Here is a 23181-nt window from a genome sequence, read left to right on the forward strand (position 1 = left end):
AATCTGCCGCAAAATCTCATAGTGTGTACCAGGCATAATGCTGTATTTAGGGATTAGGACCTTCTAGAAAAAAACTAAAAAATGGAAAAAGTGTAACGGTGTCCATATGATTTCTTTTAAGTTTTAATTTCTATGAAAAAAAGAAACGGAACATTAACATTTGCAAATAATTTAGTGTTAACTGTTTCCTGCAGTTGCTGCTCCCTACTAGCAAAGTCATCCAAACATATCATTTATCGTTTCGATTTAGAACATCAGAAAGCCAAGGTATGTATGACATGGAAAGCATTAGATAATATCTGGCCGAGAGATTGTGTATGTTGGAAGCATGCGTGTACTCCGGGGAGTGTTTCTGATGTGTTTAAGGCTAAGTTCACACTATCGGCGCTGCTTAGCTCCCACGCTATAATGCAGGCATAACACAACGCGCATTCTGCACGTTATTTCAGCATGGAGATTGCTATGGCAACATGCTAGTTAATGCATGCATTTTCCACAAACGCACTGTAGAAAGTGCATTCGGATAACGTGGTCCGCTAGAGGGCTCCTTTCACACTGCATATGTTGTTTTCTCCAGCAACAGAAAATATAATCCCATCACAACACAAGGCAATTATATTTCTATGGTACGTGTACATTGGGGCATCAGCTGTGTGACTTAGCTGTTTCCATCAGTATAGTGCGCAGCATGATGTCCATTTATTGAACAATGTGCATGTTTACAGGTGCAATGAAGCATACTTCTATGCACTGTATGCTTCACTGTATGCATCGCTTTGCACGTCTAACACACACTGCAATTTTTTCACCACCTTTGCATTGTGATCCCATCGCAGTGCAACGTGCATAGTGTGAAAGCTGCCTTAAGCTAAGATTAGAGTTGCTAAACCATCACATTAAATGTGGATAAATCTAAGTTATGCAGGTTCTGGGGCTAATTACACATAATCAGTACCTAAACTGCATCTAACAAACCACAAGAAAGAAAGCAGAAATGCTGGGGGATATCTGTCAATGTCTTAGGCAGGGCTTTACATTGAAGCGCAAATGCTCCCAAAACGCACCATGTCCTGCGATTGCGATTTTGCTAATCGCAATCGCTGCTGTGGAATTTTTTACATTTATTTACATTGGCAGAGCGTTTAGGGAAAGCGCTAGTCTAGTGGGTTCCAGCCCTAAACATGCTGTACACATGCAAAAGATCGGTTCATGCAAAATACCAGAGAAATGCTTTTGTAGTCCATTTACTTCCTTCTTTTTCACGTATGCGACACAAAAAATATTTGCCGATCTTGTACAGATCCACCAGGTTGGATTTGAAAGATCAAGAGACGAATATTTTTCGTCTCTATCTTATAAGGTTTTTTGCAAACTTTTTTTTACAAAGATTATCCGCAGATCAATCTCTGATCTTTCATTTTCATTCAAGACTTTTATCTGACGTCTGTACTCAGCTTAACAGACGATCGCTGGCAGCCCATATCCGCCAAGATGGATTTAAAAGATTGAGAGACAAATATTTTTTGTCGCTACCTTTGGACTATTTATGCAAACTATTTTTAAAAAGTTAATCGCGGAAAAATCACTCCCACAAATCGCCGGCGTTTTGCGGTTATAGGTGTGAACGGACCCAAGAAGTGAATTGCATATCGTGTCTATTTTATCCCCAGGGACTATGTCTCTATGCTTGCCTTCCTGGTAGAATGCCACTGGGAAGGGACTGAGATCTAAAGGTGCCCATACATTACTTAATTTTCACGGTCGAATTGATCTTTCCGATTTTAACAAATCGGAAGAGAATCAAGTGTGTTCCATCGTGCTCAATCAATGCCAATTGCCCAATATCTGGCCGAAACAACTAAATGTAATGATCGAGCAGGGTAGAAAATATTGTTTGATTGTAAAGGAATTGACTAATGTTCACATGATTTCAATCAACACAGAATCAATTTTTTTCGGACATGAAGGCACAACATTATTCAGATCGATTAGTAAAGGAGAACTGCCAGGATCTTGTTTGCAGTGTGTGAGCCACTAGTCGATTTACTTTAGATTGACCACACTGTTTTCAATCGGAAGTCGATTGCTTCATTTTCTAATGGAAAATCGAGTGATGTATGAGTCTTTTCAGGGATTGAGAAGCAGGACCTGTGGTAGAGACGAGGGATGATCTTTGAGATGGAATATTTCCAAGTTCATGCAGATTATGTATATGTTTATGCAAATATATGCAGCTTGTAAATGGACTAATCAATTTAGACCTGGGTGGGACTTGATTGGTCCATTTTCAAGCTGCATATATTTGCATAAAAATGTACATAATCCTGCATGAACTTGGAAATAGTTGCATCTCACTGATCATCCCTAGTAAAGACGTATTGCAGATATAGTCTTCCAGAGTTATTAACAGCCAATGGTTTGTCCAGTTTCAGGTGGAGCAACTCTTTAATGTTTTACAATAATCACTGCTAGGTTAGGAAGAGCTCTACAACTGAACATTGGTCTTGTAATCAATGTATTATTTTTTAAATACAATCACAGCATAGTCTGGTTAAATGGCAAAAATGTATGTGGCAAACATAATAAACTAGGCAGCTGTACACAAAGTCCTCGTCACCAGAAGCACCTTTACCGCCATAAGTCACCCCTGCTATTAACTCCTTCAGATCTGCACACGATAACGTCCTTTCCGAATGGTTTTGATGAGCAATGACTTATCGATTACACTACAAAGAAAAGCTTCTGGATTTTTATAGATTCCATGTGAGATGATGAAGATAAACGGCCCTAAGAACAGCATGAGCGCTCCCCAGGCCATTAGGGAAAAAATAAGGATTTTTTTACAGGCAAACAAAAACGTTTGTTTCAGTTTAAACCCTTTTACGTAGCGTGCGGGAATAGCAAGAGGTGACTCACAAACTTTAACAAGAGCGGCAAAAAAGCTGCCATATATTTAAAGAGCGATTCAAAGGCAGAAGATGGGAGAGTCCAGGCCAGCCTTCGGATTATAGGAAAATTCATCACACACAGATTGTATCCCTCTGTGTATATCAGAGCCGAGGTACTCTAATCCTAACAGCAGACTGTAATTCACGCTTCACTTTCCTGTCTATGGCCAAGAGGCTGGAGATAGTGCCGCAGTCCACACGTCTGAAAGCTCTGCCAAGCTTTATACAACTTCCCCGGGAAAACAGTATCAATAATATCCCTATTGTAAGAAAGGACCTTATTTACTCAAGATGCAGCCTACATAGGAAGGGAAACTTGTGCTCCCTTTATACAGACTTTAAGGGCCACTATCGCCAACAATTCTAAAAGTTCAAATACATACATATAAATGGTACATTTCTCCCAGAATAAAATGCACTATAAATTCATGTTCTACTATGTTGTCATGACTTACGGTAGGTAGCAAAAAGCTGACAGATCTGAAAGATTTTTGACTCGTCCATCGCTTCATGGGGGATTCTGAGTATTAGCTTTCTTTAAAAAAAGCATTCCCTGGAAAGGATCTAAGCAAAGATGTTGGCCAGCTTCCCTACTTATTTGCACACTATTTTGGCAGTTGGACTGAGTAACTGCAATTCAGTAAGTGCATTTGTAAATAAGCGCATAATTGAGAATCCCCCATGATAAGGTGGAGTAGTTCACAATCCAACAGATCTGTCAGATTTTCTCCACTTCCTGTAAATGACAGCAGCATAGGAAAAAAAGGTAATTTATAATACATTTTAGTCTGGGAGAAATGTACATTTCTATGTATGTATTTTATATTTTGCAATTTTTTGCGATAGTCGTCCTTTAAAGCAAAGTTTTCTTTTTAAAGTTCAGAATTATTCAATGAGTCAAAATACTTATTGAAATCGCAAGCCACTGATCTAGCTCCTGGGGTTAAGAATCTGATTGGTTAAGCTGAGTATCACAATAAAGGTGTCCACTCATGATACAATTTGAATTGCCAATGTACTAAATCTATGTAGGAGAAGAGTAGACTGAGGGAATGTACTTTGAATGAATAATTTCGATAGTCCCTCATCATATATTCATGTGGCAAGATTGTACAACTATGCTTGCATTATTAGTGGGCACCTTAAATTGAACCCGAGGTGAAAATAACCTGATGAGATAAACAATTAAATTTGTCCTCCTACTCCTAAAAATGACTTTTTAGACATCTCGTGGTTTTATTTTACGTATAAACATTTACAAAGTATTTACAAAAGATGTAATGTTTTATTGTCTCTGCTCAATTGCAGTGTCTAAAGCACCCCAGAGTGAAAATACTATTGTCCTTTTTACTGTATCTATCCCTTGCAGTCAGAAGCCCGGTTATCTGCTTAGGAAAGCGTTGTATAGCTGTAATTTGCTATAATTGAGGAACTATAGCCGAGAAAAACTGTCAGATGCATAGCTGGATATTAACTCTTTCAGGCAGGTAAAAAAGAAAAGGAGCACAACATAGGTTGTATATACACATGTCTATCTTATCACGTCATCTTTAATGCTAGGCATAGATAGGTTGATTACAGCCCAATATGCCAAGCTGATTGAGCTCTCCCCCATTGGAATTTGATTGAGAAGTGATTGATTCCTACAGCACACTGCTAACTCAATTTAGATTAACGCTTAATAAACTCTTGCTTAGCTGAGCTTCAGGCATGGATGAATGATAACTGGTTGAAACTGAATGCTGACAAAACTGAGGTCCTGTTTGTCCAAAGCCAGTGCTCGCCATCAAAACAGCTCTATCCTAAAGCAACACCAATCAGGATTGGGAATTCAGACATAAACAGCTCCAACCTTGTGCGCAGCCTTGGCGTACTAATCGATGGGGAATTGAGTTTCAGAAACCAAATTTCATCTGTAGTTAAATCTCCCTTCTTTCATCTGAAGAACATTGCAAAGATTAAACATCTGATTCCCCCAGAGGATCTTCCAACCCTAGTCCACGCCTTCATCACATCACGGCTGGACTACTGCAATGCCCTTTATGCTGGCCTCCCCAAAAAGGACCTGCGTCGCCTGCAATTAGTGCAGAATGCTGCTGCCAGATTGCTAACAAACCAGCCTCGCCACTGTCACATTACACCGATCCTTCACTCACTGCACTGGCTACCAGTAGAATGGAGAATACTCTTCAAGATTGGACTGCTGACATTCAAATCCCTGCACAATCTGGGCCCTGGATACATGAAGGACCTGCTGAAGCTGCACCACACCTCTCACAACCTCAGATCAGCAAGTTCTATAAACTTGGTCACTCCCAGAGTGCACCTCAAAAAATCTGGAGACAGAGCCTTCTGTCATGCTGCCCCTACTCTTTGGAACTCCCTACCACACCCAGTAAAGACAGCACCATCCCTGGAGCTATTCAAATCCAGACTGAAAAGCCACCTGTTTAGCCTGGCATTTCCAGATTTATAAAATTCTTCCTCTGTACCACGATGGTCGGAGCCATGCTTATGCGCTTTGACTCCCACGGGAGAAAAGCGCTTTACAAATGTTATTTGTTGTTGTTGTTGTTGTTGTTGTTGTAGATTGATTTCAGCAGAAATCGATTGTGTGTTGATTGAACTGCAAGCGTTCTACTGCTTGATGCAGTGCAGCACTATGTGATACCCCATCGCTCCTGTCCTGCCTATACACAGTGAGATTTTCCAGAATGTTAAATCCAACTGAATATGTTCAATCGGACATGATGGGGGTGATCGATGTACAGTCAATCACGGTGATCAAATCAGCCAGAAAAACAAAAATTGATATGTGTATGGCCAGCTTTAATGCAATCAATGACTGGATAATCTTGATTGCATGTGTCGCTATGACTATGATCCCTATTCAAAGTCAGGCTTGCATTGACCACACTCGTTTACGTCTACACCAGCTTATCTTAGTTATCTACACACTGAGGGATCGGCTTACAAAAGATGCAATTTTCACTCTGGATAATGGGAAGCTGTGTTCACTTCCATCGCCCAGCCATGTGCAGCACTAAAGGGAAAAGAAACCTGGCTGAGCAAAGCAAACACAGGTTCATGTCACCCACAGTGGGTGCACTCGGTAAGCCATCCCTGTAGAATAAATTTATTTTATTCATTCTATCGGATAACCATTCATACAAGTACTTTATCACGTAAGGACACATCCCAGAAATGTGTGGCACTATCGCTATTGGTTTTCCCCTTCTTTTAACTTCTGTAACAAAGCTTTAAATGAATCTGATGAGCTGCAGGCATGTCCCTATCGATTGCGTTTTTGCACATTCATTCAAGCTGAATTGCGCCAATAAAATACTATGTGCGGCACTTTTGTGATCTTAACTAAATCACAACATTGCTGTGGGAACACTCTCATAGGGGGACACAGCAGTAGCGGTTTGCCAATCACCAGCGATTGGCAAACACATCGAAGTTACCTCCGGTGTAAACTGGTCCGTATGACTACTGCTAGTGATATGAAAAGCTCTTGCTAATGCAATGCTATGAGGGATTTTTTTATAAAATCACATCACTCCGGTGAGATCACACCCATAGCGTTACATTAGTAAGAGCTTTTCAAATCACAAATACTTAGAAAAAGCTCTTGTAATGTGAACCAGCCCTTATAGACTTTATTTTATCAATTCTATCGGATAATCAATCATACAATTTATTTTATTCATTCTATCGGATAACCATTCATACAAGTACTTTATTACTAATATCTGTGCTGTATCTACACTGCAGAAAAGGGGGGGGGGGTTATAATAGTGGCATTCTAGTGTGATCCCTTCAAGTATCCAATCATGTGCTTGGAATATTCTATCTACCATACTTCAGTATTCCTGAATCCGATTGGATGTTTGAAGATATCTTGCTGCCGACTGCACATTTACCTTAACAAATCACAGCCATTCGCTGTCATGTTGTACTCTACCAAATTAAACAGTTGTCTTTTAACTGTTGTGTAGTCTTATTGATTAATATCTGAAAAGATTTTGCATCACAGACTTTCTAGTTAACGTGTATCAAGTATGGTTGCAGACACAAAAGTAAACCGGTTGAGGTGGTTTGTGCTTGGAATGTGATTTTTTCCCCTGCTGTGTCTCTGAAAGTGGCTAAGCTTCACAATGAAACGCAGCTTATCTGAATTACGTTTACGTTTTTTAACCTGATATTTTTAATAGTGTAAAATGGCTATATTGAGATACGTTAATAAATCATGAATTGATATGTTGAATTAATAGGGTCATTTTAATGACAAGTTTACGTTAAAGTGATATCATTTCAAAGGCAAAATAGTGCATGTAATTCACGTCAGATAATATGCCCCAGGGGATTGTGGTGGGACGGTATTCTCCAAGAAAATATCATGTGTAATTTGATTAGCCTCACATTTACCTGAAAACTCCTTGGAACCAAATCCATTGCTCAGTGTGGTTAAGGGGAAAATGAGCTAAATACAGATTTATCTAGAATAATTAATTTTGTCCTGGGATAAAAGAAAACCTGAACCAAAAAACACCTTAAGATATAATGAACTGTATGTGTAATACAGATAATGACTAGAACATTAGTAGCAAAGAAAAGCGTCTCATCTTTTTATTTTTAATTATATGGCTTTAAAAAAAATAATAATAACATTGCATCACACTGTCACAGTTTTAAAACCACACTCTCTTTTAAGCTATAAACCAAAGCAGAAATAATGACCCTTTGAACTGTCCTGCAGTAAAACCTTATCTAAAGCTGTCTCTAACTGTTTCTTAACTGTTGAAGTGCTTCAGAAAACAGGACTGTATTAAACCCAGTGGGTCAAATAACTCAGAGAAGCTCTTTTGCATAGATAACTGAAGTGTTTTAACTCTTCCTGTACTAGAATACAATATGAAGCTCTTCTCCTTGCTACTAATGTTTTAATTCTTAGCTGTGCTACATATAAAATACATTATATCATAAGTTTATTTTTGCTTCGAGTTTGCTTTAAATGTATTTTTAGCTTTTATTAAATGTCGCAAGACATAAAGAGGACCTCCAAAGAATGGCATTGGACATTTATTATTTATACATTTTTAGACTTTTTTTGGCATTTAAAATGATCAGCTGCGGAAGTATTTTAATATTCCCCAAACTGCCTTTTTGCCAGAGGAGTAGCCTGATGTTAGACTAACACATTCTAATTAGTTGACTGAAAGCCCCAGATGCAATAGTGATCTCCATACATGATATCATTGGTGGGTTCTAACTGGGAGATATTTGTTTCCATTGGTGACACAGATCAGGGGGCCACGTTAAGCCTTTTTATGAATCCATTCAGACTAAAGGTGCAACTCTGCCTTTAAGAGAAATGTTCTACTATGAAGGATGACAATGAAATCATGTCTAGATAGTATTCATTATCTAATTTATTTTTGTTAAGCCTTTTTGACATTTTAAATGGACCATCGTACCCTCTTAGGAAAGAGCAACATGTTCTTGATGGATGATATGGTTTAACAACTCTAAGCTGTTATTATGGCAAATTCATACAGATACTATCTTGTATCACTTGGAAAAAAATTGATTTTGACAACATTAATAACTTGGGTGGTAATCTATTGTACATCGTGATATTTTTTAATATCCTGCACAAGGGAGATAGAGAAAAACACATAAGGTATGCTGCACACCAAAAAAATGAAATGGGGAGAGGTAAGATTAACTTCTAAAGAAGTTCTATCATTTTGTATTTTACCCTAATCAACCTAAAGACACGTCACCTAATAGGATTAGGGTTACCCTGAACTTGGTTGTGACTTTGAAGTGATCAGATATTGTATAAAGTGAAAATGACTCCTTAATTAGCATCTGCCGCAAATTGTAACAGTTCAGTCCATTTGCTGTTCTATCTGCCTGTTGTGAATATTTTTCATTTATAAAGTTAGGCTTAGGATCTGATCTAGACGTTGTAAACATTTTTCTCACTCTTCCCCTGAACAAGAAGGTTTTATGTCTCCCCTCTGTTTCTTGACTAGGAAATGCAGCTTGTAGCTATTGCTCCTCGATTTGTTAAAGGTCTCGACAGGAGCAGAAAGGTCAAGTGTTAATTAAACAAACATGATTTTGACATTTGTGTCTGTAAAAGGATGTGTCTAATAAAGTTCTTTCCCAGTGGTGAACCCTGAATAATATATCACCTTAATTAAGTCGTACAACCGTCACTTGATAAGCTTTGGCAGTTACAATCACAGAATCATGACAGTAAGATGCCTAATTTTTTTTGTTTTACCTTTTTTAATAAATAAATAAATATATGAATAATTTGAATGGAATAATTTAAGTTGTTATTTTGTAGAGTTTACGATGAGTATGTAAACTAAAAATATCTTCTGGAACATGGGCACAAAAAAAGCGATATTCCTTATTTTATGTAAGATGTACTCGCAGAGCATTTAACTTTTATTTTATTTAAATCTTTACAATGCTTGACTCCAGAACCTTACAGAACTTCTCATAACGCCTACCGTATGTATTTTAAAATATGTGTAAAAAAAACACCCTTCTTATTTATTTATTTTTCTGCAAATAAAAAGTAACAAAAAGGGAACGAGCAGACACAATGAGTAAAAATTAGCATCATAAAATAATAGGCAACAAGACTCATCTTAAAAAAATCCACTCAACATAAATAGACCCTAAAAATAAGGGTGGGGGGGGGGGGGGGGGGGGGCAAATTTAAAATTAGCAACATGATCAAATCATTTGTCGTGGTCAACAAATCTGCAGAAAGTGTCGATGATGACAGAACATATCATTTGGTAAATCACAGAGAATGGAAATAGCTAACTCTGTATTAGTAGTTTTTAATGGAAAATAATATATATATATATATATATATATATATATATATATATAATATAAAATACAACATAGAGATTACACTATGTTTAAATGAATGATTCTAAATCAGCGAGCCATTATTAATCACAATAATAGCATCCTTATTTGGTTTGTCGTGGAACACATTGAACCTAATCCCATTCAATTTTTCTCTTATGTTTTCTCCTAAGTGATATTTTCACATTTTAGCAATAAAATACCTTTTCCGCCACCAGCAAGCAAGAAAATACTCAGACTAATTTTGACAGCACCTTTTCACCTACTTTTAGGTACTTTTTCAATAGCAGAGTGCTGAAAAGTTACTTTAAACAGAAGATAAAATATTACCTCCTAGGAGAAAACGTTGGAGAAAGAGTGAATGGATCGGGCCCATTGACTTTTTAACTTGGCAGGGCCGGTGCCAAAGAGAATGTGTCTATTGTACCAGCTTATAGCACCCAATCAATTTCAGTTTACTCAGCTGAAGTGCAGTTTGTGGTTTGTTGCTATTGGTTACTGGCTTAAGCATCTTATCTAGGCTAAAAAGGTTTTTGAAATAAAAATCCAACCTGCTTGAGAATATGAAATGTGATACCCAGAAATAAAAGGATGTTTCTACTTGCTAAGTGTATATTGTGTGTAACTAACTGTGAGCTGCAGGCTCAGAGAATGGATTTTATCCAGATTGCTGGTACACACTCAGTGCAAAATACATCCTTGTCATAAACATCGCCCCCTGTGCGTTCTCCGCACAGGAATGCTTAAACGTTTGTTTACGTTACAACATCCAAAGGCAAAATGTATGAAAACAAGCCCATACCATGAAACAGACAAACCAAACGACTTTGATTATTGAAGAAAGATGATAGCAAGGCAGCTGAAAAGTCTGAGATGAAACACTGGGACTGTTCATATGAATGTAACATAAATAAACCTTATGACACAGCAATGTATAGAAATAAACATTGCACGTAGTTGCACAGATATGTTCTGCTGCTCTGCAGATCCAAGTCATCTGGGAAAGGTGGAATTTATACCATATAAGCTGCAAGTTGTTTCTGCTTTATACTTTGCACCAATGTTTCTACCTTCTTGGTTTATCAGGAATATTTATTTCTGAATAAAAAATATTTATTGTTTGACAAACAAGTGAAAGGCGGATTAATGTTCTCCAATATGACACGGTCAGTAATATTCTTCTAGGGCGCTGGTACAGTCACACTACATTACATTATATTATAAAACAAAAAAATAACTAAGACATTTTCAAAATGTTTGATCCAAGCCACTTATTGGTGCACTGCTTATTATTAGTAGTGTGCTCAGTAAAAACATACAAACATACAGACACACACACCTGCACACATACACACAAACATACAGACACACACACCTGCACACATACACACAAACATACAGACACACACACCTGCACACATACACACAAACATACAGACACACACACCTGCACACATACACACAAACATACAGACACACACACCTGCACACATACACACAAACATACAGACACACACACCTGCACACATACACACAAACATACAGACACACACACCTGCACACATACACACAAACATACAGACACACACACCTGCACACATACACACAAACATACAGACACACACACCTGCACACATACACACAAACATACAGACACAAACACCTGCACACATACACACAAACATACAGACACACACACCTGCACACATACACACAAACATACAGACACACACACCTGCACACATACACACAAACATACAGACACACACTTATTTTACCTATTTTGTTTCTGCTATGCAGTACACCCATTTATTCGTTGCAGATATGATGATATTGTCATCTCATGCATAACGCAATAACAAGTTTATATATCTTTCTCTTCCCCCGGTCTATCTGTTTATAAAATAGTAACATATGACACAGAGCTATACATGACATAAGTATTTTAGATTACTAACTCTAGAAGAATAAATGTGATAAAAGATAACCCTGTTCAAAAAATCCTACAGTCTAAATTTGATCAGATACCTGCTGCTGCTGATGAAATCTGATTTAAATTGAGTGGCATAAGGCAGTAAAACAATCAACATTGCCTGATTGCTTTTCAAATGGAAAAATGTAATAGTTTGAAGGTTGCAGCAATCTATCTATCTGTCTATCTATTAATCTATATCTATCTATCTATCTATCTATCTATCTATCTATCTATCTATCTATCTATCTATCTATCTATCTATCTATCTATCTATCTATCTCTCTCTCTCTCTCTCTCTCTCTCTTTCTCTCTCTCTCTCTCTCTCTCTCTCTCTCTCTCTTTCTTTCTTTCTTTCTTTCTTTCTTTCTTTCTTTCTTTCTTTCTTTCTTTCTTTCTTTCTTTCTTTCTTTCTCTCTTTCTCTCTTTCTTTCTTCTCTCTCTTCTGTCTTCTCTCTCTCTCTCTCTCTCTCTCTCTCTCTCTCTCTCTCTCTCTCTCTCTCTCTCTCTCTCTCTCTATCTATGTATCACATTTCTAGCAGCCTTTAACCAGGTTTTTGCTTCTATTATATTAAATTGAAGCAGCATTTGTGTAGCTGGACTGGTTGCTATGGACAACACTCCCTCTTTTCTTTCTTATGGACTTTCTCAGTTACCTTTTTATCTGGATATCGTTTGACGTGACAAGTCCCCTGATCGGGCTACACACATTACAGAGTGATCCGTGCTAGGCATCTTGTGGTGTATAAGTGTGGCTGAGGCTTTTCCGGCTGTACAATGTAATCAGTCTGGATAATGTAATGAAGGAAACACTTGCACCTCATTCCCACCCAGAGACATGATTAGGCATGAAGAGTGATAATATGGTCGAGGTCAGCTACGCTTTTTTGCTGTCTAATTTATACCAGGAGTGGATGACATCCTTTCCTGTTTAGCAGCGTGCCTGACAGGGATACAATTGACACGTGCGCTGACTGGTGCAGGACTTACAGCGCACGCTGGTGAGATAATACCACTCTGTGTGAAGCTGTATTGGTCACAAGTCTCCAATAACAGAGTTGAAAGGGGGTGTTAGATGTCTGCAGCCAGTATATTCAAGTACTGCCACACGTGTTTCAGATGCAGCTGCTTGAAGAAATACTGATAACAATAACGTAAAAGGAGATTTAACCCACTTCCTAAAATATCTTGTTCTATGATGACTGTGATGTCACACATGAGGTTTAGAGAAGACAAGACAAATAACCTTTATATCACGCTTTTCTCCTGATGGACTCAAAGCACTTGAGCTGCAGCCACTAGGGCACGCTCAGTAGGCAGTAGCAGTGTTAGGGAGTCTAGCCTAAGGACTCCTTACTGAATAGGTCCAGGCTTACTGAACAAGAAGAGCCAAGATTCAAACCCACAGGATATTTACTCCAGATCCTCTGTTATTCCACAACACACACTTTTTTGATTGGAGATGCAATGTGATAATTCGACTATAAAACATTAGACATTTTAAAGTGTTTGGCTAACCTGAAACCCTCAGTCTCTGAATATTATATGATTTAGGGGATATGTATCTCATTCAAGGCCCGTATATCAGATATAGAAGTGTGATGCTTCCGCACTTACCCTCTAGAACAGCAGGCTCAAGGGGCATCAGCCATTGGCTCAGTGGGATGCTGACATGGACCAGGCACCCTCCATCCTCCACACAGAGAAGGCATAGCTGAGTCTCTCGTGGGCCAGGTAGTTACAGCTCGCAATCTTGTGGTCCAACTCATCGCTCTGCAAGACTTGGTACAGGAAATCAATATAGCGTGAAGCCAGCTTCAGGGTCTGTATCTTGCTGAGTTTATCAGATGGCAAGGTAGGGATGATCTTTCGTAGCTCTGCAAAAGCATCGTTTAAGGACTGCGTGCGTTGCCGCTCTCTGACATTGGCGATGATTCTCTGTGTGTGTACATCCTCAAATGTTTCTAATTGGGGACTCCTTTTGTTGCGCTTGCATGGAGGTGATATGGATAACCTCCCTTCGGCAGGTTTGCCCACCAGCACCGTGCGCTTCCGTATGGCCTTCCCCTGTTGGTGCTCAGCCTCTTCCTCGCTGGTTACCAGGCTCCCTTCAGGGGAGCCAGGGCATGCTCCTTCTTCTTTCATGTTGTATGAAGTGGTCCCTGATGCCTGGACTCCACTTGTGATCCTCCCCCAGGATCCCGCGAGGGGATGCACTCTTATCGTTGCCAGGGCCTTTTAAAGTGTTGGAAGCAGCAGGCTGTACCAAGTATGGTGAAAGAGTTGAACAGGGTAGCCTGTCTGTGCCAGAACAATTGGTAGTTTGCACCTCCCAGCAGATTCAGGCAGAGTGTGTGCTCCTCTGCTTAACAGGCTTCTCGAATAATGCTCCAATCCTTGCTTCTTTTCTTTCACTCCTCATTTTTAGATGTTAAGGAGGGATTTCACAAGAAATTGGCCTTGTGCTTCTTCTGATTGGATCGCCCAAGCCGATGAAATGGGGGGGAGGAGGGTTCCATAAGTTTTCTCTTCCTTCTTGATTCCAAATAGCCCTTCATCCCCCTCCTCCTCTCTTTTCCTTCAGTCAAAACCAATCCATCATGGAAAGGTAGTATAAACGTTGCTGGACATTATGGGTTCCAGATTTAAGCCCTGCAGGCACAGATGCACAGTGAACGGAAGGCTGAAGCAGACTGCCCATCAAGCAAGAAGTAACAAAGAGGCGGCATCAGTCCCCTTAGGCGCCACTGAGGGGGTACAGGGGCCTTTACCAGTGAATCACTGTTACCCCTTAAATCTTTCAGACACTTCATCATTTACATAGAAAAGCTGCACTGTGCAGTCTCTTTATTCAGAAAGCATCATTTCTGTATCAACGAACGCTGCCAGGCAGAAGAAACCCGTTATATAGGATGAGGTTGTCTCTCAGGGACAGTATATAGTATGCATGGTAAATAGACACAGTTGTGACAGATCCTACCACTGCAAATTCTAACCAGATGACGGGATGACCCTTTCTTTCCCAGCGAGTTTCACAGACATGCATTGTTGTTTGTGTCCCAGAATCCCCTGATCAGTACAGGCTGCCAGTGGTGTTCTGAGGTTGCGCTGGACCAGTCACTAACATTTTGGGAAATGGACATGCTGTGATGCTGCTGCCAACTGTAAACTCTGTAGCTATACATAAATACACACACGGCTACAAAGATGCACGACCATCTCACACAAAATCAAGATGAATCATCTTGTCTAAACAGGATAGCAAACAGAAAGTTGTTGGTCCAAAAAAAACAGGCAATGGGAAAAACTAACAATAACACTTTATTTTTATGCTTGGCAGTCCTTCCTGAGCATGGACCGATATTGGAAGAACGTCATTGATTTACAATAAAAATAGGTGTTTGAGAAAGTGGAGGATTTTTGGTGTCACAAACCTGACGGTTCTATATAAGTGCCCTACATTTTATGATTTGTTTTCTTCTCTGAGCTCAGCTAAAAGTTCTCCAACTACTCATATTTTAATAATGAAATTGTGGCCAGGTGACCACATATTTAAAGCAGATTCAGGTGTATGCATCTTTATTCAAGTTTCCTTTAAAGCGATCATATAGTGCATGCAGTTCATGCATGCAGTCCATGCATAAGAATTTACTAAGAATTCACTTTTACAGTGAGGAAAATAATTATTTGATCCCCTGTTGATTTTGCTTGTTTGCCCTCTGACCAAGAAATAAACCATCTATACGCGTAATGGTAGTTTTATTATAGCTGTGAGAGGCAGAATAACAACATAATGAACACTCACAAACACAATACCCCAAACAAAGAGCTTGATGTGCATTTTAATGAGTGAAATAAGTATTTGATCCCTTATTAAAAGATGAACTTGTGGTAAAACCCTTGTTGGCAATCACAGAGGTCAGTCAGTCATCTTGGAGTTGGTCACCAGGTTGGCACATGTCTCAGGAGGGATTTTGACCCACTCCTCTCTGCAAATCCTTTACATGTCATTAATGTTTTGAGGCTGATGTTTGGCAACTTGAACCTTAAGCTCCCTCCATAGATTTACTATTGGATTAAGGTCTGGAGACAGGCAAGGCCACACATGGACTTCCATGTGCTTTTCCTTGAGCCACTCCTTTATTGCCTTGGCTACGTGTTTTGGGTAATTGACCTTCTGGAATAGCCATCCATGACCCACTTTTACTGCACTGGCTTAGGGAAAGAGGTGCTCACCCAAGATTTGAAGGTACATGGTCCCTTCGAAGCAATGAAGGTGTCCTGTCCTCAAAGCATAATGTGTTTGATGGAAAGGATAGCGTTCTTGGATCATAGGCAGCATTCCTCCTCCTTCAGTTGATGCAAAAGAGCTAAATTTTGGCCTCATCTTACCACACCCCAGGTTCTACTTTGGTTCATTTATATGTGCATTGGAGACTATACCTATGATCATTACTGTTCACATGTGGGATATAGCTGGTAAATTCCTATTGCAAGAGGGACAATGGCCTCCCTTCACCACACTATGGAATAACATAAAACTCAAATAATTCTTGACTATCCCCGACCCTTGTATTTAGGCAGAAAAAAGTATTGTGAAACTTAAAGATATTACTGAAGGATGGGAAATTATGCAGTTCAATACCCTCAAAGCTCAATACTCTACACCCAATTCCATGTATTTCTCCTACCTCCACCATGCACAGTTTGTACTCATAATCTACTTATGAAATCTTACCCTTATACTGAGCCACTTGGGCCATATGCCGATCATCTCCCTACTCAATGATATATAAATAAATGCTGACAAGGGAAGTATTCAGAAACATCTACTTGTCTAGAGGCAAGATATCCTTAATCGGACAAAGGAAGAGTGGCTGGAGGTAATCTTGTGCATCTTTAAAACCCCCATAGTGGCTCGGCATAAGCTATCAGCTCTTAAATATCTCTACACAACATATGCCACAGCTTATAGGTTTTCAAAAATAGGAGATACCAGCCAAGATAGCTGCTGGAAATGGTACACCAAATGCAAAGTTCTTTCACATGTTCTGGGCCTGCCCCAAAATCCAGATGCTCTGGAATGATGTGCAAGACTACTTACCAACCTTATTAGTACCTCCATACCTTCTACTCACAAATCCATGCTGCTCAATATCTTTGGAGACATTCCCATTGCAAAACAAAAGTTGCTCCTTGCTAGACTTCTTTTGTTTTATGCTAGGAGGCAGATAACCTTAAAATGGAAAAATGTCTTGGCGCCAAATATCACAGAGTTTATGGCTTCCATTCATGCAGACCTACCTGTCTATAAGAATATATATGAGAACAAAGGTTCTAAGAAGAAATTTTACAAGTTGGTTAACCATGTTTAAAAGTGAAACCGTGTTGGGTGCAAATGTATTCAGTATTGGACCTGTACGAACATTATACTACTGGAAATTTGAGTAAATTTTTGACGGGAGGGGGAGGGACCGGCTGAACGGAGGCGATTGATAGGATATTGTTTGTATGTTGTTTTATTGTATAAAAATCAATAAATAAAACATTTTCTCACAGAAAAAGATGTGCATTGGAAAACTGCAGATGGACCTGTACATGTGCTATCTTGTGCAGGGGAACCTTTCAAGCTCTGCAAAATGAGTCCTTTGTAGTCTGATACCAATTGTTTTCTTGGCGACGCCGACTATGGTCCCAGCTGCTTTGACATCATTGACAAGCTCCCCTCATCTAGGTCTGGGCTGCTTTATCACTGTTCTCATGATCATTCTAATTTCAGGAGGTGAAACCTTGCATGGAGGCCGAGACCAAGGGAGAATGACAGTTATTTTGTGTTTCTTCCATTATCGCTGTGTTGTCACTTTCGTACCAAACTGCTTGCCGATAGTCTTGTAGCCCAGAGCCGCCTTGTGCAGGTCTACAATTTTGTCCCTGACATGGTTGGACAGTCCTTTGGCCTGTTGGTGGCAATAGCTGATTTGGTGATAATGTACGGGGGCTTTGCTATTCACCGCCAGTCAGTACCAAATTATGCGAAAATGATGCAAAAATGTATTCAAAATTACGGATGAGTATACAAAATTAATTGACTTAAGCTGGCCACTAACGGTCCAATTTCTAGGGAAAAATCGTTAGAGCGATCAGAAATTCTGATCGGATTGGTTGTAAATAATCTCTATTGGTGGACACAATCGATTATGAACGAGTTTAAAAAATGTCGCCCGAATTAATTTTCGTCGAACGAAAATTTGGATTTTCTTGGTGGTCGTGATAGATGGGAAGCAATGATTGGTTAGTTGATGGTGTAGTGAACGATTTTTCATCCGATCAGAATTTCCGATCGCTCGAACAATTTTTCGCTAGAAATTGGACCGTTAGTGGCCAGCTTTAACAATTTAACAATAATTACGTAAAGGCGTATCTGAGAAAATGTACGCGGAATTTTACATAATCGTAATTAGCTGATTACAATGATCAGTGCTGCAGATCCCCGATCATCACCTCAACTCCTCTGTGCTCCCCGGGGGCCCTGCATGATGGCAGCATTGTATCTTACCTGTCCCGGAGGCCAGCACACTGCTCCCCATATTCTTCCCGCTGCCCAGGGCATGTTATGTGTAAGTATAATGACATACGCCTGGTCACAAGATGCAGGCAGCAGGACGAAGACGGGGAGTACAAACTAATGTAAAACGCACCGGGAGAGGAAAGATACAATACTGCTATAGTACAGGGGCCCCAGAGAGCACATAAGAGTTGAGGGAGAGGTCGGGGGTCCAGCAGCGTTTGGGGGACCTGCTGCAATTGACCCCTTGCCTTAATGGGTGCGCCGGCTCTACATTTGCTGTCACAGCAGGAGAGCGAATCGCTCTCATTTATTATTTTTCTTACTGAAATGTATTTGTAATGCTGTTTTCTAGTTTGCACACTGCACCCTAGCACTTGGCACTTTTCCCTGATGACAGCCCCAATTAAGGGGTTGAAACATGTTGGATGGTGGTTTTTTTTTTGATTATGTTATGAAAAAGCATTTGTTAGTCAAGTGAATAGGGAATGGGGGTCTTGAGGGTCTGCTGAGTGACAGATGTACACGACCCAATATTACGATATCACCCGACCTCGAATTGTGTACATTTCTCTATATTTTAATGATCAATTGAAAGTTTTAAATTATCACGTTAAGGGGGCTTAAAAATTGTGATGAATCTAATAATCAGGAATTTGTGAATGCTTTTTCAAAACAAGAAACAGCTTTTATAGGTTCTTACCCATAACATGATCACTTTCACAACACAATGCAAGTAAGAACCAAATATAGCACAATCCAATATTGTAAGAGTTCTTGCTTAAAATATCTAGTCTTCCAGGCCATTTTGTTCATCAGTTTCAATCCCTTTGACCAAGTCTGCTATGTAAATGGTAAAAGTTTAGTAGACACAGTTGCTGGGATGATGGCAGACTGGATAAATTTGCACTGCAGTGGATAATACAAGGCAGAAATGCAATCAAAAATTAGTCAGATATCTGCTTATTTCCTATCAGGATGTGTTGCAATGAGAAGCATGTAACTGCTAATTCCAGCCAATTTTTAATCTGATTGTAATCCTAATTGGATTGCTTTTGATCCATGTATGGCTATCTTTACCATACTTAACTGTAAAGCTGGCCATACACTGGCCCGATTTGCCGCCGTTTCGACAGCAGATTCGATCACTGGGATCGAATCTGCTGCCAATCGTTCGCGCTACACGCCGAATTTCGATCCATTCCGTCCGATCCCGTCGATCGCGCCGTGCGGAAAATAACCGTCGATGGCCCGCGGGTAAAGAGCGCATCACTAGCGGCGTTCGAGTGCCCGACGACCGACGCAATAGAGCTGCAATACATTACCTGCTCCGCCGGCGCGACTCCCGGGTCTCCGCTCTTCTTCTCCGCTCTGGTCTGGTCTGGTCTCCGGCATGCTTCCCTTCTTCCTGTCCCGGCAGGAAGTTTAAACAGTAGAAGACGCTCTACTGTTTAAACTTCCCCCAGACAGGAAGAAGGGAAGCATGCCGGAGACCAGACCAGACCAGAGCGGAGAAGAAGAGCGGAGACCCGGAAGTCACGCCGGCGGAGCAGGTAATGTATGCGGGATGGGGGGAAGCGGCGGCAGCACCACCACCACCACAGATTGTGAACGGTTTCAGGCTGAAATCGGTTCACAATCTGTTTGCAGTAAAGGTAGCCATACAATCCCTCTCTGATCAGATTCGATCAGATAGGGATCTGTCTGTTGGTCGAATCTGATGGCAAATCGAACAGTGTATGGCTACCTTAAATCTCTGACACATGCTTGAATACAGTCATTAGTAAATGAGTAATCCCTGACTGTTAGTGACAAGCGCTTGACGGTCATTGCGAAAGCACGCATGGGTACTCTGAATAAATCAATTGTTTGATATAATTTGGTGTGAATGACTAACATCGATTGTTGTCCCAACTAGTGTTGGGCGAACAGTGTTCGCCACTGTTCGGGTTCTGCAGAACATCACCCTGTTCGGGTGATGTTCAAGTTCGGCCGAACACCTCATGGTGTTCGGCCTTTTTAGTTCGGGTTCGCCCGAGCAGCTTAATGCCCAGCCGAACAGGCCGAACAGGGCCCCCCTATGGGGTCGCAGGCATAAGGGGGGAGCATGCCCCGGTCGCGGGGGGGGGGGGGTTTGGAAATTCCCCCCACCCCCTCCGCTAGCGCTCCCCCCTCTGCCCGCTTCCCCATAAAAAAGTTTGATGAAAGTACCGGTGGCTGGCCTGGCAGTAGAGTGAGTGAGGAGGAGGAGTCCGGAGAGTGATGCGTTGAGGCCGGGCAGCGGGCGGTTCAGCGGTAGTACCCTTGTGGTACTTCCGCCCTTTCTCTGACCTCACGTCAGCCCGGCCTCAACGCGTCACTCTCCGGACTCCTCCTCCTCACTCACTCTACTGCCAGGCCAGCCACCGGTACTTTCATCAAACTTTTTTATGGGGAAGCGGGCAGAGGGGGGAGCGCTAGCGGAGGGGGTGGGGGGAATTTCCGCCCCCCCAGGGCATGCTCCCCCCTTATGCCTGCGACCCAATAGGGCCCTCAAAAGTGGGATGTTCGGGGAGTTCGGGGTTCGGGCCGAACATGCCGAACATCTGGCCCATGTTCGGCGAACGGACCCGAACCCGAACATCCAGGTGTTCGCCCAACACTAGTCCCAACTGATCTGCCAGAACATGGACGATACTCTTGTCTATAATCTTGATAAACTGTCTTTTACCATTGTTAGGGCATCTTTTCAAAAATGATTGGCCGACAAGTCATTCACTGTTCGTTTCAGATGACCATGGTCTAGTGTGCATACAGAGCTTGATGTGTGTGGTATGCTCATACAACTGGATCTGTGCTTATGTTATATAATTTATCTTTGACTGTGTATCGGGCATATATATATATAAATATTTTATAAATCATACAACAATGGAAAAAAGAAGGGGGGGGGGCTTTATTTATGTGGATGTGATAGAACGCGGAAAAGCCGCCGCGTGTACTGGCGGCAAGGCGGCTGATTCCGCGTCCAGCACGGCGGTTTGCACGCGGCAGCGTGCGTCTGGTGTGGCTGGGTCTGTTAGTTCACACAGGTTGAGGAATACGCGCGCGCGCGCTGAGAGGCAGAACCTTTATGACAAACAAGGAGGGATCAGCTGACCAGGTTGGTCAGCTGACCTCAAAGCAAGTGGCTATTGGTTGATCGCTGATGGGTGGCGCCGGAGAGCTGCTGGTCAGTCTCAGGTTGTCTGCCGTTGCGAACACTTACGTGGAAGCACTCAGACCTTAGTCAGATCCTACAGTGTGTTAGAACCAGGAGGACTTGGGAATTCACACTGAGCCAGATTACTTCTGTGCATTATTGTGTTATACTTCAGACTAGTTCCAGGGTGTTGAGACCACGGACCTCACACCCACGATTAGGGACTCTGTGTTATCATTCTGTTATACTTCAGACTAGTTCCAGGGTGTTGAGACCACGGACCTCACACCCAAGATTAGGGACTCTGTGTTATCATTCTGTTATACTTCAGACTAGTTCCAGGGTGTCGAGGCCACGGACCTCACACCCAAGTCTAGGGATACTCTGTACCATCATATTATACTCCAGACTAGTTCCAGGGTGTAGAGACCACGGACCTCACACCCAAGACTAGGCATTGTTTTGATATCTGTTATGACCTATTGCATTCCTGACTATCCCTCTGCTTTCTGATTCGGTACCTACGCATATCTGATTATCTGTTGCCAAACCCTGCCTGCCTTTGGATACCAAATCAGCCTTCTGTCTCTGTACCTTGTCTGTCTGTGTGTTGCCGACCTGGCTTGCCCGACCTTGAGAGCTATCTCTCTCCATAAGAGATAGTCTCCAGACCTGCTAGTGACATCCACCTTTCGGGTGTCACTCACTCACAGGTCCTTCCTACTTTCAGCCTGGGACTCCACCCCTTTGGAGGTCTCAGGCTGCTGGAAGGTTTTTGCACTTCCCAAAAGGCGGTATCGTCCATACTGCCAAAGACCACCTGCTCCTCGGGTGGTCTTCCTCAAAGTCATTACTGTTGCACCAAACACTCACACTATGAAGGTGTCCAGAGGTTAGTTAAACTTGGATTATCGGTGATCCTGCAGATCATCAATAATCAGATTCTCTCCGTGTGCTGACACCGATCGTTACAGTGGAGCAATGAGAATCCTCAGATGCAAATTCAAATAACTCCCAACAAACCCAAATGTGTATTTTCCTCTAGGGTTATTTGACTTTTCCAGAGAAGAAAGATTTCCATTAGTCAGCTGGCCAGGGCAGGAAGTTCAGACATGCTCTTCCTGGTACTGCTGGTCAGGTGCCACAAGAATTTCGAGTACAGAGGGTGAATTAGAGGGAATTCCTCAATTACATAAGAATATGATATAAACACAGAACAGATGAACACAGATGAGGAAAGGAAATGAAGGATATTTTGAAATAATGTCAGGGTGCTAGATTTTATTATAATAGTGAAATAGTCAGTATCGTTTTTTGTGGTTTATGTCATTGCATTTTTAACAGTGTGGGTGTAATTTTTTTTCTTTTTATACCCTTTGTGGTAAGCATGCAAAGGTCTAAAATGACTGATTTACTGAGTCACCTAGCTAATGTTGCAAGTACAGCACTGCCTTAGTAACTCTTACTTACTAACTCTCAAACAAAACTATTTTCCATAGAGTAGTGGGTGTGGTCTGATCCCCTCCCTGGCACCTGCTTTATACTTCACAGCTCTAACTGCCACTCTGCTTCAGCTGCCACCTAGTCAGAGCTTCCCGTAGACTAACAC

At 41.2% G+C, this 23181-nt stretch overlaps 1 protein-coding gene across 1 annotated transcript in view; it reads right to left on the reverse strand.

Annotated features, from left to right (window-relative positions):
• The window catches only part of LOC137545741 (twist-related protein 2-like), an 88407-nt gene extending 74198 nt beyond the window's left edge, over positions 1–14209 (reverse strand). The window contains exon 1 of the mRNA XM_068267310.1: positions 13444–14209. Coding sequence (XP_068123411.1) covers positions 13483–13971 — 489 coding nt within the window. The 5' untranslated portion in view covers positions 13972–14209 and the 3' untranslated portion in view covers positions 13444–13482. The remainder of the gene's footprint in view (positions 1–13443) is intronic.
• Between the last annotated feature and the right edge of the window lie 8972 nt (positions 14210–23181).

The sequence above is a fragment of the Hyperolius riggenbachi genome, chromosome 2 (genome assembly GCF_040937935.1).
Source record: "Hyperolius riggenbachi isolate aHypRig1 chromosome 2, aHypRig1.pri, whole genome shotgun sequence".
Classification (NCBI taxonomy): domain Eukaryota; kingdom Metazoa; phylum Chordata; class Amphibia; order Anura; family Hyperoliidae; genus Hyperolius; species Hyperolius riggenbachi.